Here is a 19,072-nt window from a genome sequence, read left to right on the forward strand (position 1 = left end):
AGTAAACATAACCTCAAAATACCTTATTTTCCTTGTTTTTTTTTTGTATCATTTGCATTATATTTTATTGTTTGCTGAATATTTTGTAAAATGACGCAAAACGGGATTTAAAATTAAAATGTTTATTAATTTTGAACATAAAAACTAAGCTTAATTTTTTTTTTTATTACAAAAGATTTTTCCTTCAAGTGCAAACTAAATCCTAACAAATATCACTACAAAACCATACTTTCCAAAATTTTAATGCCATGGCACTATCTTCTATATACAAAAGAAAACCGCGCCACATACCGCCATGTAAGAAAATCAGGCTTCGCCGCGTGTACGCCGGTAGTGGGGCAATGGGCGGGCTGTCGCCCCGCCCAGCGCCGACCCGCCTCAGTCCCGCGCCGACTGCCGCGCGAAGCGAGCGCGCCGCCCGCCCGCGAGTGTTGTGACTGTGATGTGTCGAGGTTAGGACATGTCCCGGAGAAAACAGAGCAACCCTAAGCCGCTAAAACGTGAGTAAATCGGGCAATTTTACACTAGAAATAAGGTTGAGGGACAGTTGGATGGAATGTAGGAGTTTTGGCAAAGTTTTCAGTGTGAAAACTGAACTTTTTCGAAGTTACGAAGTTTATGATTAACAGGTTGTAAGTTTACTAAACTTTCTGGCAGATTTGCCGAAAAAATCTTTGATTTTTTATGAGAGAGAAAAACTTTAATGAGTTGATAGTTAAGTTAGTAAATATCAATATTGTTAACAACAAAACATTATCTTGTGTTAAGTTGTATTAAGATTTTATTGATTTACTGATTAATTCAAATATAATTAATCAATGTCCAGTATACAAATGTTTGTTTAATAAGATTAGACAACAGTTAAGTTAGTGAGTAAAAACTATGACCAAAGCTTTTACCACTAAAACGTGGGTAGACCAAAAGTTGATAAAGTTGACACTAACAACACAAAAATCTCACAGATGAAATAAACCCTATTTCTATTGGTATAAGAACGTTATCAATCACGAACCAAAGTAATTATAAAAATCTTTATCCTGCCTTCTCAGAGGTTATCTGTCAACAAATATGTTGTCAACAAAGAAAGAAAGTTATTTGTGTAAGTTGTGACATGTCACGTGAATGATATTTTGTATTTTTGTACCTAACAAGTTTCTTGACCCGCTCCATCGGTTAGATAAATTAATAAATTAATAAACATTGTGTAGTATGTTTGTAATTATGTATTTTTTATAAAAACTATAAAATGGTCAAAAATTAATTTTAGCAGTTACATTGTGTTTGGTATTATTTTTAGGGATACTTATTTGATTGATTGAAACTGATGTAAATAATAATGTCTCTATATGAATAGATTTTTAAATTAACTGGCTACTTTGTAATTTATTAACTTCTCATTTGTAAGATTCAGCATGTTTCATGCAACAATAAATACTCAATACTCAATCGTTTATTGCATACCTAACCACATTAGCACACATTAGGTCTTACAATTCAGGCAGTTATACAATGTGGACCCAGTTAGGGCACAGCAACTTTAGGAAGGAGACAGAACGACGATCTTAATGGTTTCAAAAGAAATTAATGTACACATTGAGTTTGGTGGAAATGCCATTATTAAACGTTTCGATAATTATAAAATAAAGATAGAATTAATGAATTATTAGAATGGAAAAATATTGTTAAAATGTCATGCTATGCATGTAAATCGAATGCTATCATGAAATAAAAAACACAGATTTTATTAAAATTTCAAATTCATCAAAAAGCGAAAACTGAATTTTAGATTATGGCATAATCCATAGGAAAAACAGGTGTACCTTTAACATTGTGACAAAAAGTGCGTGAAATTCCATAATGTTGTCGTCATAAATACCTGTGTAGATAATATATTAGGCATGGGACATAGTTTAAATTTAATTTATCTTTTCCTCACATTGTCAATCATTCTGATAACTGTTTTTGCCCGCGGAATTGCTCGCGTGTACTCTGTCTATCATGGATTTGTTCACAATTCCAAAGATTAAAAAAAAATTTTTGGCGTATAGCCCGAATTTTTTCTAAGTTAAAAGTAGTCAAAGTTACTTTTTTATATCAGGTATTTGTCTAGGAAAGTCTCGTCAAAATCGGTTAAGCCGTCTCAGAGATTAGCAAGCGGAATGGATTTCTATTCCGCTTTTATTTATTTATTGTAAAACACCCATTAAACTGCAATTAGCAGCTTTTCTAAAAGAAAATAAATAAATAAATTAAGGACAAATCGGCAACTGGTAGAAATATTTTTTATTTATAAATATATTTTCCATGTTGTTAATAAACCATTTAAATATTTATGTATGTTTTATAGTTTATGAATTATTTAAAAATTATAAAAAGTTATTCAATTGATTTAACCTTGTATTGCCATACAAAATCTTTACTTGAATCTAGTTCGACAGCTCTAAAAAGTACTTCAATTAGGTATTTGTTTTCAAATATTCGAATTGCGCGTTCTAGAAATCGTGTTGTTGATTTAAAAACAGTTAGATCTTAGTCGAGGTTTTTAATCTGTATTTACGAGTCCATCACGGACGAATCAAAGTGGCGGGAGCGTTAAACCGTTATCACTGGTGTTCTTCGATTGTCAGCTTATCGCGCGTGGTGATAGCTCATTATTACTTAAATAAGCATCTCTTGGCGGATACAGAGGTTCGTTAGTCATTTGATTGGGTTTTAAAGTAATTAAATTGGAAATTAACAGGGATAAGTCCTGATAGTTCTGTTGAGGATTCCGGGTGAAGCTCGCTTCCATTATTTTCCATCAGGTGAGATGAAGGCCAAGTCAAGAGTTTCCTTTTAATAAAAAAGAAGTTTGAGGAAGTTGAGAGCTTACTTGGAAAAAGATCAATAAAAGAGGATCAGATTTTTTAATGTATGTTAATCCCAGTGTATTTTTTTGTAATCTCTGGTGCTTATGCGTTACAACACACTGTAAAGACATTAATTAATTTTGATACCATATGTACGTACCTACCCACTTATGACTCATTTCAACTTATTGTCAGTTGATTTTGGATGGTCCCATTTTTATGTTATGTTGTGTAACAAATAACATATTTGTGTCAATTTACTCAATAAGATGTAGCTTTTTATTACGTTTTAAATGTTTAGTAATCTGTTTTCATCTTATTTCAATCAACATGTTGACATAATGTGGACTGTTAAAGCACTTATTAAATTTTGGGATTAGTAATTATGTAGGTACCATTAAACCAAGAAGTTGTTATTTAATAGCGTGGCTACTACATCTATACTTATAATAAATCTAATGAATCTGTAGAGAGGTCAATTCTGTACATGAAATATATTTTCAAAATAACTATCAGGGGGTGATTAGTGATCGATACTGATGCCAAAAATGCAATCAGTAAAATTTTTGTCTGTCTGTCTGTATGTTCCTTATAGAAACAAAAACTACTCGACGGATTTTAACGAAACTTGTTAAAATTATTCTTCATACTCCTGGGCAGGTTATAGTATACTTAAGAATTCCCGCGGGAACGGGAATTAGCGGGAAAATTCTTTTGTATAAAAAATCTAAACCACTTAAGTTATCGCTTGAAATTTGGCATGCAGGTACCTTAGTAAACTTAAAGCTTAGTTACAACAAGGAATTCCCGAAAATCTCATGGGAACGGGAATTAGCGGGAGTATCCTTTTGTATGAAAAATCTAAAGCGTAAGATAGATGAAGGGGGTAAAACGGGATCCACGCGTACGAAGTCGCGGGCGGCCGCTAGTATTAATTAAAAGAATTAAATTCAAATTCATTAGCGGCCGTTGTTCTTTAATTTTTATTTACAAATAATATTTACATATAAATATCAGACATTATTCAACTCATTGGTATTGATAGCTAAACCCGATCAGAAATCAATAACATCATGTCGATTTTAAATCGTCAAAACATATGAAATAACATATGATGAAAGTAAATGAATGCTTATCAGTTGCTGGGCAGGCGTGATATGGCATGGGTACACGTGAGATTTTGGTTAGCTCTATGGCTCAGAGAGATACTAACGCCCGTATTCACAAACATTACTATGAGGTCTCACAGTGCGCGTGGACGCACAGGGTGACACACGAACCAATCAACCTTATTCAACGCTGTGCGTTCGATTTGTTGCTTCACTTAAGCAAACATCGTTTGTGAATACGGGCGTAAGTGGACGCTGCTATACTGAGGTTTTGGTTATGCCGGGTCCAAACGGGTGTAATGTGTAATGTGTAATGTAATCTACCGTGTAATGTAACACGAATTCTACGTGCGGACGGCACTACGAGTATTACATGTAAAGTGCTGCCCATTCTACTTCCATTACATTACACGTTACATCTGTCTGGATCCGGCATTACATTACACGGTGGATTACATTACGTGTTACACCCGTTTGGATCCGGCTTCAGCTCGATAGGTAATTACTTAGCTTAGAGATACCAAGTGGACACTGCTACACTGAGGTTTTTTATAAACCCTCGTCATTACGGCAATCAAACCTCTGTAATAACCGGCAATAAGACGACGAAGAAGAAGAGATTTTGGCTTGTATTGTGAAATTGTGATATTCTTCTTGTAAGATATTAAGTCTGCGATCAAAGAGAGTAAGAACTGTGGGTCTAGACAAAGTGCACATTTTAATCGCAAACCAGTCGAAAAATGGTCGAAAGGCCTTTTTTTGTAAAAAGATTGACGGATACGATTTTCGATTTGATCAAAAAGTGCTACTTGTCTAGGGGGGCTGAATACGATCGACTTTTCTGTTTAGTAAATTATTTTTTAGCTAAAAGTGCCTAATTATGAGCTAACCAGATTATAATATACCTACTTTTTATCCAAATTCCATTCTGTGTTTAATATTAAATTAATTTTTAGAAGTAGTGAAAGATGGCAACCTTGTTTTTTACTTAGTTCAAACGTGATAGAGGTCATTTCGTATCTCCTACCTTCCATTTGTCACTATCGCACTGGCTGGTGATTTGATCTTTGATCCAGAAATTGTTGGCATTCCACTAAAATTGATAACTACGATATAGCATTGTCTAATTGCAAATAATTACAATACGTTACGCACCTATTACAATGCTTATGATGAAATTGTACAGAATTGTAAACAATATTCGATATCAAAGTTTAAATTAACGATTTTGAATAATTTGAAACCCATTTAGACAGTTTAAACTATAGGGTTGATAACTGATTATGTTATAGTATAAGTAGGTACTTAATGATGGACTTTGTCACTGGATAAAACTTTGATTTATTGAAATAATCCATCAGGGTAGCCATCCTAGACTGCATCTCACTTAACACCAGGTGCGATTGCGGTCAAATACCTGCCTTGTTATGAAAAAAAATTTTGGATGCTAAATATTTGAAATAGGTATAATTTAAATACTTTTATAGGCTTTACATCGACTTTATTATTTTAGTACCTATCACTTCATATAACAAAGTGAACAATGTAGGTAAGACCTAGGTGATATTTGGCAACAATTTTACATCAATTTGTATTTTTTTTAAATTATTGATGCGATTTCAAATTTTACCTTATTTTTTAGAATGTGTGCGCCTAGTGCGATTCACTTGTCTTATAATTCTATCAAATCATGCAATTCAAATGTCTTATATTTCTGATTTCTGTCAAATCAAATCATATAACGTCATATTTATTGCACAAACACACGATTAACTGGAAAGTTAAACGTAACGGCAATTTCTCTAGAAAGTAGCTAGTTGTTTATCAGTTAGGTTAACGATACAGTATCTTATTTGACCCGTTATCGCTGAGGTAAACAATTGTTTGTTAATCATTGTTTTCAAAACTATATTTCACACTTTCAATTTACATAATTGACTTTGAAGGATTCGTGGCAACACAATTGTGACAGTGGTTCAGATAACGGTTTTGCTAATTGTTTTTGAGAGAATTAAAGTTTTATAAGTAAGTCGGATTGTTTTTTGGACTATAAACCATTAGTATTAAAATATGTTTCTTCTGTAATGGTAGTAGTCGAACTATGTGAGTTCGTATGCGACTCACTATTGTTCATTTTGTGTAGAGCATAATATTTCAATAATATTTTTTTTAGTAGGCGTTTCGCCCGGATATATTAAAAGTATTAAAATCGCGTGCGAATCGACTCTTTTTTGAACTAGTGGTATGCGATTACTAGTTCTCAAAGGGGTCGATTTGCATTCGTTTTTAATACTTTTGATACATCCGGGCGAAACGCCTACTAAAAAAAATTATTATTGAAAGGGGACGTTTCGCACATTCGTGCGAAGGAAAATCGTGCGAAACTACTACTAACCCAGTACTGCTGTACTTATGAAAAAATAAAGAAACATTTATTGCAACGAACTTATGCTTGAATCCCTTTGATTGTCAGAAAATTAAGGCCCCAATCCATGCCACGCTCTGGGCTTTTAAAATCAAACCAGTACAGGACCCTAGAATTCAGTTTTAACTGAACCTATTAATAAACAAGAGGATTACTTCATCCTACAAATAGATACTGTAAAATTCTATCTTTAGTAGACAGCACTTACGCACTTCAAAATCAAGTCGCATCTTACGCAATCGTAAGATAAAAATGCAATTGGACGGTGTATCACGGATTTTATGGAGTGCCGAGATATGCCGAGTGGCTTCCACGCCACTCGAGATAGCTCTGTGTGGTCACCCATCCGGTGGGTGTGACTAGCTATAGATTTGAGTCGGTTTGGAGATGATAAAGCTATGAATCTTCTTTTATAAATGGGTTTTTGCATATTTTTGCTATCTTACCGTTCAAAACCTTAAGGCCCAGAACAGACGGTGAAACGCAACTGCAACTTTCTGATGATTCTGATGAATGAAACTGAAACTGAAAGTTTCAAACTGGTCGCGTCATGTGTGGTCTCAACGGACGCTATGGCAGAAACTTAGATGCAACTCAAAAGTAACTAGCAGTTGCAGTCTCGTTGCAGTTGCGTTTCATCGTCTGTTCTAGGCCTTAGTGACAATTTATTTATGATTCTATCTCTATTCTCTTAAGTTCTACATATCTCTAAGGACCTATTAGACCAAATTTTTATCCGAGAATAACTCCTGGTATAACTGGCACATTGACAGTTTCAGTATGGGCAATGTTTATTCTGAGATTAATATTTACTTTTCCTTGATTGAATCCACCCTAAATGGCATAAAACGCCATTTGGCAATGTTCTGAAATTAGTTCTGAAAGTTTAAAATGTTAAGTTAACGCCATTTAAGAGCAAATTTTGATTCACAAACATCCAAAGGGACATTTTAATCAAACTAGCTAACAGAACCTGTGTTCATCTTGATGTCATCCATCAGAACCTAATTTAAAAGGGCTTCTGAACGAGCCAATTTTTATAGGGGTTTCCACCTTATCAAAAGTGCAGTCATTCAGTATTATAATCAAAGTCTGGACAAACCTCAAGAGGATTTAAGACACTATTCAATCAAAGATGTAATGGTTAAATATGTGTAATAAATAAAAGAATTAAAAAAATCCTAGAAAGTTATTTTTTTTTATCCACAACGAGGAAGCTCTTGGCCTGTATCTCACCTGATGGTAAGTGATGATCAGGCCGAAGATGGAAGCGAGCTTCACCCGGAATCCTCAACCACGGAGGAACTGGCTATCTTACCTCTAACTGCCGGAACACAACAATGTTGTTGACATTGTTGTTATGGCGACAGACTTAGGTAAGATGGTGGTAGCTAGCCAGGCGGACTTAGAACAAGCCCTACCACCAACCAAACCGAACAGAAAAATCTGCCCCCACTGGGAATCGAACCCGGGTCTGCGTCTGAAGCAGGTGGTCTTACCACTAGACCACAGAGGCGGTTAAATTATTATATTATAAATCTGTTTGGGAGCCGTTCGTTTTCGCGAGTATCCCACGGAACCCCAGTACCTATGGCCCTCAGTAATCCGAGTCATCTGGCATCGGACAGTACAGTCGCCCGCGAATTATGCCGCGGCGCGCCCAAAGGCTCATTGTGAGGGTAGGGCTGCCACGAGCAGTGTCGTTAGATTTTGGATAAACGAGGAAGCTTTTGGCCTGCATCTCACCTGATGGTAAGTGATTATCAGGCCGAAGGTTAAACTCAAAGATTGTCATTATCAGTCATTTATTTAGCTTCTGTTACAGGATGATGACTCTAATTTACCAGAGGCAAACTAAAACATCAATTTCAATCAAAGCATAGTACCTCTCATTTGAAAACAAAACTCTCCCATTCATTTTGTTGGGCAATCTGGGCAATACAAGCCGATGACGTCATTATTATGATTGCCAACCCAAATTGACATTTTTTTTATCAATTACAAAACAATCGAAGATCTTAATTTACAGATAAGAATGAAGCATGTTTTTAATAAGGTGTTTTAGTATTGATTAATAGTGTTAAATACCAAATAGACTATTTGACACCATTTCCTAATAATTCTAAATCACAACTTTTTAAAAAGACACTGCATTCTGGTCTTATAAACTTAATTAATTAAACTGTAAATTAAGATTTTTGGTTGCATTGAGACTGAAAAAAAGAATACAGTCGAACATAATTACCTCCTCCTTTTTTGAAGTCCATTAAAACGTAGTATAATTGAGTTGACACAATAGTGACGTCACTTGTATTGCCATACAAAATCTATGGGAGAGTCTCGTTTTCACAGTTTATTGGCCCTTGGCAGCCCTAGATGCGCGTGCGCAAGCAGTACGCAAACGAGCCGCGCCATTGTGCGGAATTATGCTCGCCGCGGATTCTTCCTGCTCGTTGTTTATGACGATAGCGAAACTTATCGGAACCACTGTAAGGTAAAACACGTCAACATACACAAACAAATGTAGTGTTTTAAAATACCTAGGTTGTCTAAAGCGATAGTACTGCCTAAATTGTGCCATCTCTTTTGTGTATTGCTTTTTTTGTTTTTGGTGGTGTACAATAGAGTGTGTTATTGTCTGTTTTCACATGATTATTGAGAGCTTAGCTTGTAGTAATGCAGTGATAAAAAATATGATTTACTTCTATCAAAATCAAATTTAAATATCAATACAGGACCATAAAAATAACCCAGAAAGTAAAGCATTTGCTTAAAACATACAATGTTAGTAGGTGATTCATGAAAATGTATACCCAAATTATTTTGTTACTTAACAAACAAACAAAACTTAATAGTTTTGCAGGAAAACAAATAATAGTTTTCTCGGCAATATATTGAATTTACATTTTGACGAGGTAAGCAATTATTGAATAGCGCGAATGTAACATTAATTACAAGCAAGTGTTATTTTGATCGTCATCTTTACAAATCATTCCGGGAACTGTTGATAAATCATTGAATATTTTTCCCGAAGAATCATTTATCTGTATAAGTAGCAATAACTCGTTTATTGCCGGTTCGTACACATCTGATAGTCAAGATAAGGTTATCAATGGCTAGGCGCTGTTCTAAAAAATATTGCAATATTTGTATGGCTTATCGAGGGATTTCGTAAGCCAGATATGTTGTTAGTTAATTAAACATTATGTTATTATGTTTCACGATATGTTGTTTTATCTGGATGGTTAACGCACTGGATTTTTGCACTTTACACGTGTGAATATCAGCCTTTTCTTCCATATTTATTGAAGCCTAGGCGCAAACCACCGACTTTTAGTTGGCCGATAGTTGGGTCGGGCTGTTAATCAGTATGGAGATGTATGAAAGTGCGCACATTACACCGATTTGGTATCGGCCGATTCTTCATGCAAATTAGAATCGGGCCCAAGTATCGGCCAACTAAAAGTAGGTGGTGTGCGCCTAGGCTAAATAAATTCTTTATTGCACACAATTCAGGTACAAGTCTCTCTGTTCTTTCTTCTTCTTCTTTCAGTTAACCTTTAGGCCAAACAGAAAATATTGTGAATTTGTAACATTGTAACACTTAGGCCCAGATAGTTCTTTGCCTTGGATTTCTGGAAGAGAAATATTTATTAGCGATAAGGCCGCTATCTATTTTGCTATTTCAACTTTCTGTATTTGTTTTTAGGGTGCAAAATAATGTCTCTACTATTTATGTTTCTAATATTTTCTCTCTCTCTTCTGTCATTCAGTCATTAAGTATTGAGGATCCTGATTTTGTTATGGAAAAAAGGCGAACAAAAATGTGAATTTGTATAAAAATCTAAATGTTGAGTAACTTAAAAAATTAACAAATTTTCACTCGTCTGGAACTCGCTCCTATTCTTTTGCCATTTATATTTGCCAAAATAAGTAGCAAAAAAACGACTCCAAAAAACCCCAAACAAAATCCAGTAGCATCACCATTAAGCCATTACCCTCCGTAACAGTGGTATTTGTAACCATATGCTCGCGATTTAACCCTCAGCACCCCATCTTCCCACGTGCATTCATCCCTGCCACGTGTCGGGGGTCGGAGTGACCGACCGGCAACAACTTTTGACTTTATGGCGCGGGGGTTAAGAGAATAATGGTGTAACTAAGGGTTACTGGGACAATAATGGTTTCGCAGTAGTAACGTAGCCTATGCGCAGACCATTGATTTTTCGTCGGCCGATAGTTTAGTCGGGCAGTTGATCAGTATGGGCATGTATGGAAGTGCGCACATTACGCCGATTCACTTTGGCCGATTCTTCATACAATTTAAAATCGGGCACAACTATCGGGCAACTAAAAATCGATGGTCTGCGCCTAGTCTTAGAGAATTTGTATAGGATCAGAAAGTACTGAATAACACTTTAAGATTGTATTAAATAAATATTTTGCTTAATTAAAAATAAAACTAAAGGTATACTAGAGCATTTATTTGTAAAATGTATGACGTGACATCGGCTCGTTGTTCTGTAACAAGTCTATATTCACCTTAATACTAATAATTACCACAACGTAGGTATAAATATAAATGTTATTAAGCTACATTAAAAGTTATAGAGACAGCACATCAGACTGTACTTTTTTGTTGAAATGTCACCCTTATTACGATCACATAAGAAACCTCAGTATAAACGTTGATGTGCCGTCATGTGTTCATATCTACAAACCAAGTGACTCTGGTCAATTTTCTCACTCGTGATGACTCCACACAGATAAATCTCGTCATTTACCTACTAATGTCGTTGCAAAATTTAAGGAAAATCAACAGGAACATACCGTTAAGTCGGACCATTACCTCATACCAATCACAGATCACAGCACACAATTATGAGGATTTTCTGGTATAAATTTGTTAAAAATATTAAACTGGCAGATAAAAAAAAACTCATTTATTTTTGCAAATAGGCTTTTAAAAAGCACTTTTACACATCACGATAGCCATACATACATACATATATGTAGGTCTGCAAAAGGATTTGGCTCAGAAGCGGGTGTCTATGGGCGACGGTAATCACTTACCATCAGGTGATCCGTCTGCTCGTTTGCCTCCTGTCACAAAAAAAAATGTTCTTTTTTTATACAGAACAAGGCAAATGTTTGACCGCAATTGCACCTGACGAAATGATCCACTATTTCTTAAAATTTCACGCTGTATATTACTTAAATTGCTTACTTGTGTACTCGGTAATTGACACCAATAATTCCAAAACACTTCTTAAAAAACATTTTATTCTATCGGTGAAAACCGAGTTAGTTTTCAATGGGCTGTAGAATTAGATTTAAGTAGTTTTAGATGAATTGATTGTTGAGTTCGCGACCTGCTGACGTCATAACAGTCTATGGGAGAGTTTGGGAGAGTGTATCTTTGACAGGCCATAAAAAAGTATGTCAATTGAATAGGGTGTTCCTCGCCCTATTGCTTTGATTCTGTTGGTTCTATTATTAAGTATCATCCTAAAGTCCATTTAAAAATTGGAATTTCAGTCACATCCGAATTTCAACTTTATTCACTAGATTTTCTAGGTTCAAAATTTGTTAAAGGATTTTACCTATAATAACTGAAAAAAGTATTATACCTTCAGGGCTGACACACCCCAAACACAATTAGCATTAATTAGGAATTAGTCTTCCAAACTAATTAATAATTTATAAAATTATGATGTTGTGTATTTTTCATAATGATGAAAAGTACGTAAAAATGATATATCGGCGTCAGGCTTGTCTAGGTGGATTAAATCGCTGGCTCAACGATAGCGATCTACGATAACGTAGCGATAGCGTAACGATAGCGTAACGATAGCAATAAAAACAAATTGGAAATATTACGTGTTTTATTAAAACGGTAAAAATATCGGATTTGGTTATTGATTATGAACGTTTGCTAAAAAAATATTGTGATTACTGGTTTAATGACACTAAATAGATTTTTTGTTGATTTTGAGCTGCAATACATTTAATTTATACATCAATAAAATACGCCAGTTAAAACTACATTGAGTAGGATCTCAACAAAATCATGAATTTAATTCGATCCAGGGAACACAATAATTAAAAAAAAAATCAGTAAAAATAAACCAATTTTCTCTGCTGACCGTACCAGTAATCCATCGAAAACATTCAACATAGATGTAATTTGATCAATATCGGCCCAGCATAATCGCCGTGCCGGGGATTTGCCGATAGCCCGCTTGATCGATGATTTACCGATATTGATAACGAATTTTATCGATAGAGATTTATAATGAACGTGATGGCTTAGAAATTCTTGTAACGAATAATGGGAATAGAAAATTGGTTCGGTTATTCTTATTTGTTTTGTTACGGTAGCTGGATAGCTGTTCTTTAATTATAAGCTACGATACGTTTAATGTTGTGTGTAATAAGAAAAATATGCTCCATTCAATATACAAGAATTGTTTTTTAATTGTCAGTAATTTGCATGATAAAAAATGGTAAACATTTATGTAGTAGGTATTTTCATATGAAAAAGTTGTAGTATTTTCATTAGTGAAATAAAATTGTCCTGAATAGTAGGACGTATGAAGCTTTTGAATTGAACTAATCTACAGACTTTTGACAATTTTTGACAATTACTCTCTCGACTCATAGTTTCTGTATCTATAATATTATGTTCGGTTGGAATATCTATTTGCAGAATCCAATTGAATCGACCCGATTGTTTCAGTATAGTTATACATATCATATTACATTTGTGTTTAAGCGGGCCAGTTAAATTGTATCATTTAATTGAGTCTGTCAGACTGAAGCCTCACAGGCAGTTCAGATTGGCCGTTACAGGATTGTACAGGGAATAGAAGTCATCCTCACCTTGCTACAGAAAATCAGCATTTTGTTAAACTCGTTTAGCAACAACCTTTAAACCATTCCGTGCCCGAGTGCCTGCGTGTCGATTATGCTCGATTCGCCAAAATCGATACAGCATCGATGCAGCCGATTACCGATCCGGCAGGAAGAGCTTATTGTAACTAATCATGCAATCCCAATTAACAGAGGTTTTTACCTCACAGGTTAGATCAGGGTTGTCGATATATTTAATTTATACGCAGTTCGATTGATAAACAGTGTGATGGTATCTACGTGGGTGGATTTATGCAGGAGGTTAACACGTGTCGTGGACGTGGGATGGAGACGTTGGTTCCTTTTTGCATTTTTTGACAGGTTAAAAGTGGACGGGCTGTGATTTTCGCATGAGATATCGTGTGGTTGGATGAGATGGATGCCGAGATTGCGCCGTGGTAAAGGTGATACTTGTCTGGGCCGAGATTGGGATCGGATGATCCGGTCCTTACATTTTCGTGAGCTAGTGCTAAGATTTAAGGCACTGGACACGCAATCTTGATGATGACACAGAAATGACGCAAGGTTTTTGACCTTATCGCTGAAGCAACAGAACAAGTCAGAAAAGGTGTCTGAAAAAGTTTTGTATCAGAGAACTAGAGAACTGAGACTGGCTGTATTTTGCTAATTTCAAAAACGATTTTCGAGTGATTTACATAAATAAAAAAAATGGTTTGTATTTGTTGCATTACCTGTCAAGGCGATTGCAGTAACGTTATCATTGCATTTGCACGACTATCTTTTTATCGCCGTTGCAAAATGTTTAAGTAACTCTTGCTTTATTCTAAATGGCGAAAGAATGAAATAAACTGAGAGCTTGAAAGTGTGAAAATGGAAGGACCTGAAGTTCCTTTTGGAGAGCAGGTGACAAAAAACTTCATAATGTAAAGTGCCCCATAAGGGCTACCTTTTCTTTTTTATTATTTTCTATTGACGTTTATAAGTGCCACTTGTGGTCTAAACTGAATAAATATTTTTGATTTTGATTTTGATTTTGATAATGCCATACTAAAAGTTGGGTTTCAAATGATTTTTACAAAAAGTCTGTCGCTCTTTTCATGACCCTTGCTCATCGTACATGGATGGAATGATGTGAAATGCAATGTCTATTTTTTAATTTTGACCAGCATTTGCTTTCCTAACAAATAATAAAGTTTGCCCTTAAGGGATTTTTACATGTCTCCTTATCTTTTGGGCTCTACTAGCGCTTCAAGACAAACAGGCACGTTCTGTGGACAGTGGAGTAGTTTTAATGGCCGATTTATGTTCAGTGTCCTCCAAATAACATTCATCATATTCTAACCCTAATTATAGCAATCATTATGAATAAAACATGCCCGTTACAGTCGTGTCGATGCCATCACGACTGCTGATAGCGATGGCTATCTGCCTGATTGCGTGCTACTGAACTGATAAGGCCTGATAACGGTATGTTTACCCACATTATCGACTTTCATGTCAATTACTGTACATGTATACAGGCAATTATTGCTAACAGTGAAACGCACTTTCGTTTTTATCTAATAAGAATTTGGTTTTTACATAAAGATAGTAAATATTAAGATAGATAAATATAACATTATTTACAACTATCGTTTTAACGCTCACCAGTTGGCGCCAATGTAGATGAAGGTTCTGTCATTGCTAGCGGCCAGAGATGTTATGGATATCCGTAACCGTAACCGAAACTTTCGGATATCCGAAATAAAAAATATCCGTAACCGAAACCGGTATAATATTATTCCTATATCCGTAACCGTATCTATAACTGAAGAAACTACATATCCATAGTGGCTAGTGGCTAAGACAGTGGCGCCAACTATTGAGCGCTGCAGCGGTAAGGTGACTATTGAATTTAGACGATAAAATGTCGCCCATCCTAGGCTAGTTGGATGGCGCCACTGTAGAGTAAGGTCCTGTCACTCGCCAGCCAATTGTTTTAAGTATAAAAATAATATTCCTTTGCATCCAATCCAATTTTATTATTTCTTTCATTAAATTAACTATCAAACTTTCATCACCTTGTGCTATTCCCTAATTGCTAATAAATAAATAAATAAAAATACACCTATTGTTACACTATCTACCAGTTAAATTCCCAACCAGATGTCTCATGAGATGTGGAGTATTGTGGAGGCTATATCGTGCCTTATCTGTAAGTAATGGCGGGCGGGATGCGCGATAGCCTGCGCCTGCGCACCTGATTTGGTGACGCTAATTCTAGACTCTAGATTAGACCTACTTGTAAAGAAATGCCACTGAATTGATTGTCAGTTATACCACAGAATAATAATAAGTACTACGTACAGAAGTTTTACTTCGCGAAAGTACTTAAAAAAAATTATGCTCAATGTCATTAACAATATGGTGTAATTTAGCCTGTCTCAAGAGTCAAGCACCATTTTGTTGACAAACGTCAGTGATCGACACTGCGCCGAAGCTATAGGGCTGACTTCGGTAAAATGATGTGACGTGAGGTGCCAAACTGCGGAAAATGGCGAAGGAAATACATGATTTAGCATGAATTATCATGAATAATATTAACTACTTATTTACCTCTCAGTGTCTTGAGGCAACTTAAAAAGTACATTCTGTGTTTTTATTATTATTTAGGCAGTTAAATACTGCACAGTATTTAGTACACCATTTTCTTTATTTTCTTCCATCATACACAAGAATACGCGTGCGTGAGTCAATGTTCGCTCATGTGAGGCCTTGTCGAATAGTATCCTGTAGGTGGGCCATCGTGCGTGTTTTGTTTTCGATGTAAACTCGCGGAGATGAACAGGCCTGGTTATACAGAATGAAATTCACAATTTTTATGAGTAAATAATAAATTACTAAAAGAAAAACACATTTTTGTTCTTTACGTAAATCAATTAAGTCAGTGAGAGTCGCTCCTAAAGATTTGGCAACACTTCGCAAAGTGTAAATGTACGAGTATATTGAATTTCATCGGTTGTTAAATAGTTTAAAATAGAGAAAAAAATGTCGCGTTGAGACTGATCTCAATTTATATAGGCACTTTAATCTCGACGTTTTGGCTAAGTTGCTACAGCCGTATAAAAATGTCGCGTTGAGTGAGACTCATGTTTTTCTATTTTACTTTTTATTAATTTCTACTAGTTAGATCCCTAGTGAGTGAGTATCCATCCTAATAGTAGCTTGCAATCTAAGATCGGGGGTAAAGAGCATCGATAAAGCTCTTCTTACATGACCTTTATGTCTATAGCGTTAGGAGTTATTATCTTAGATCGTGTTTAGAGACCTGATAGGTGTTGGGAATTTGTACTTCATGACTGGAGGTATCTTGGTATTTATTAGGTAATTGATAAAATATTAAAGTAACTGTAACTTGGTACAGGATAATAAAACTACTATTTTTAGATGACATTTCCAAGGTTAATAATGGAAGAAATCAACTCAAAGATCTTGCCAGTTCCTTTATCTACGAGTACATAGAGCATTTGCATCTTAGCTTTGCACCCACTAGTTGCATTATCTTAGTTTATCTGTGAATTTTCACGCCTAGCACGAATACGTAATAAGTAGATAAGTAGAAGACCTTGTTGACTTGTTTTCAGTGTGATCGGTTACTTTGTATTTCAAACTGTTTTTTGAGTGTCAAACCGAGTCAGACGCAGTCAGGTACAAGTTCTAATTACTCCTTAGTCCATTATATTCGTGTCCTTGATGTGAATTAAGTATTAAGTGAGGTGCAGAGCTTGCAACGTTTCTATCAGGTCATTAGTCACTAGTTGTCACTACTACTATCTTTGTGTCATTAATATACACTATTCAATTAGGTGCAAACTTCGCAGCGTTGGTAAGATGTCACTAGTTAGTCAGCTAGTCGTCAATAGTTTGTAGCATTTCTATTATTAACTAGTCGCTAGTCCTCACTAGTTGTCGCTTTAGTGTCTCACCGCCCTTACCGTGAACTATTCGCGGTTCATTTGTGGGTCACGCGCAGGCGCCGATGCGATCGCGTTCGGTATCGCGTTAACGTATCGCCGCTTCTAATGATCGCTTCCTTAAATGTTTCGGAGAGGAACGAACTTTAACCGCAATCGAATCGGTGAATCCTTGCACCGATTTATTTTGATGGCTTTGATAACTTTACAGAATAAAAAAAGTATTTTTTATACAGTAATTATGTTATGAGTCGGTCCACCACAATCCAGTCCTCCAGTCCAGTCCAGCCTCGGATGTCGATTCGGCGAGTCTGACACCTTCATCGATCAGCTGTTGCTGAACACATACATACACAAATCACATAGCTCCGTTTACCAATCCTTTTTTTTATCCACAATGAGGAAGCTTTTGGCCTGTATCTCACCTGATGGTAAGTGATGATCAGGCCGAAGGTGGAAGCGAGCTTCACCCGGAATCCTCAACCACGGAGGAACTGGCTATCTTACCTCTAACTGCCGGAACACAACAATGCTGTTAACAATGTTATTATGGCGACAGACTTTAAGATGGTGGTGCCTAGCCAGGCGGACTTAGAACAAGTCCTACTTTTAAACTTAATATTATGATTGTGATAGGAGTGGGTTCATCACAATAGTTAAATGGATGATGAGGTTCGAAGTCCCTCGAATCGGCAGTCAGTCAAGTCAATCGACAACCATTGGGCTATTATCACCTGTTACGAATTTGAGTTATGAATTTATTGATAGTCGTTGTATAATTGATTATTACGAGTACTTAAGCTATGTTTTTGTAAATATTATGCTACTCAACGTCAGGTGCAAAGGTAATGTTTTGAACATGCAGCCGTGTCTGTTTGACATGTGCTCATGTGGCCAAACCTCTGATTAAAAATATCTACTATATCTGTGAGTCCAAGGTGAGATGTGTGTATTTTTAATTTACTACAGGTACAAGGTGCATATGCCCGATCTTGTTGAGATTGCCGTCTCTACCTATATAAAATGGCGTTTAAACTCGATTCACACATATCAGTGAAGCCACAGTTCCGTCAAAGTGTTCGCTCAGTTCAGTATCAGTGTAGCACTGATGCGTCAGTGAAATATTTTGAATATTTTAAAATGTCAGAGAGCTGTTTCAATATTCTTGTTCAGAAACTATGAGTAAGTTATTTTGTTTTTGATGCCGCGGCGGCGTCCGTGATCCGACAAAAAATATAGTCATCAACGAATACGTCCATGATTGCCGGTGTCGTCACTGACACTGAGAGCACTGTGTCGTCACTGACACCACTGACACTGAGAAGTGGGGATGCGTTCATAGAAACTGTATGAAAGAATATTTCGCGCTGTGCCGGTACTGTGTCTGAACTGTGACTTCACTGATATGTGTGAATCGGCCTTTATTATAACAACATACAATTTAACATGCAACGTTTTTCGAATGTACTAGAAAAGTTTACGTCCTATCGTTACTATTCCATAATTTTACAATGCACTGACAAAAAATATTAATATTTTTAATAGCTAAGGGTCAACAACAAGATTCAGTGACTAGTACACAGGTCAAGATCCAAAGTAGGTACTGAGTACCTATAAGTCAGTATTCTACCGATTATGCTTTAACAACAGGTTAATCAGAGGAGATATTTATTGGGAAGCCAAATACACACGCGTTATCACTGGAAAATATCAACAGGATTTTATATGCAACTGACCACAAACTCCTGACATATCCATTGTCTATGTCTAATCATTGTTTCGTTTCGAATTAACAAAAAACACTAACTTTCCCAATGGTCACAGAACTGTCGATAATCGTCCGCCGATAGCAGCGCACGCGCA

General features: G+C 35.9%; 1 protein-coding gene across 1 annotated transcript in view; it reads left to right on the forward strand.

The window, feature by feature from the left end:
* The first annotated feature begins 401 nt into the window (after positions 1–401).
* Positions 402–19,072, forward strand: part of LOC135088049 (zinc finger protein ush) — a 264,585-nt gene continuing 245,914 nt past the window's right edge. The window contains exon 1 of the mRNA XM_063982931.1: positions 402–500. Coding sequence (XP_063839001.1) covers positions 461–500 — 40 coding nt within the window. The 5' untranslated portion in view covers positions 402–460. The remainder of the gene's footprint in view (positions 501–19,072) is intronic.

The sequence above is a fragment of the Ostrinia nubilalis genome, chromosome 3 (assembly GCF_963855985.1).
Source record: "Ostrinia nubilalis chromosome 3, ilOstNubi1.1, whole genome shotgun sequence".
NCBI lineage: Eukaryota > Metazoa > Arthropoda > Insecta > Lepidoptera > Crambidae > Ostrinia > Ostrinia nubilalis.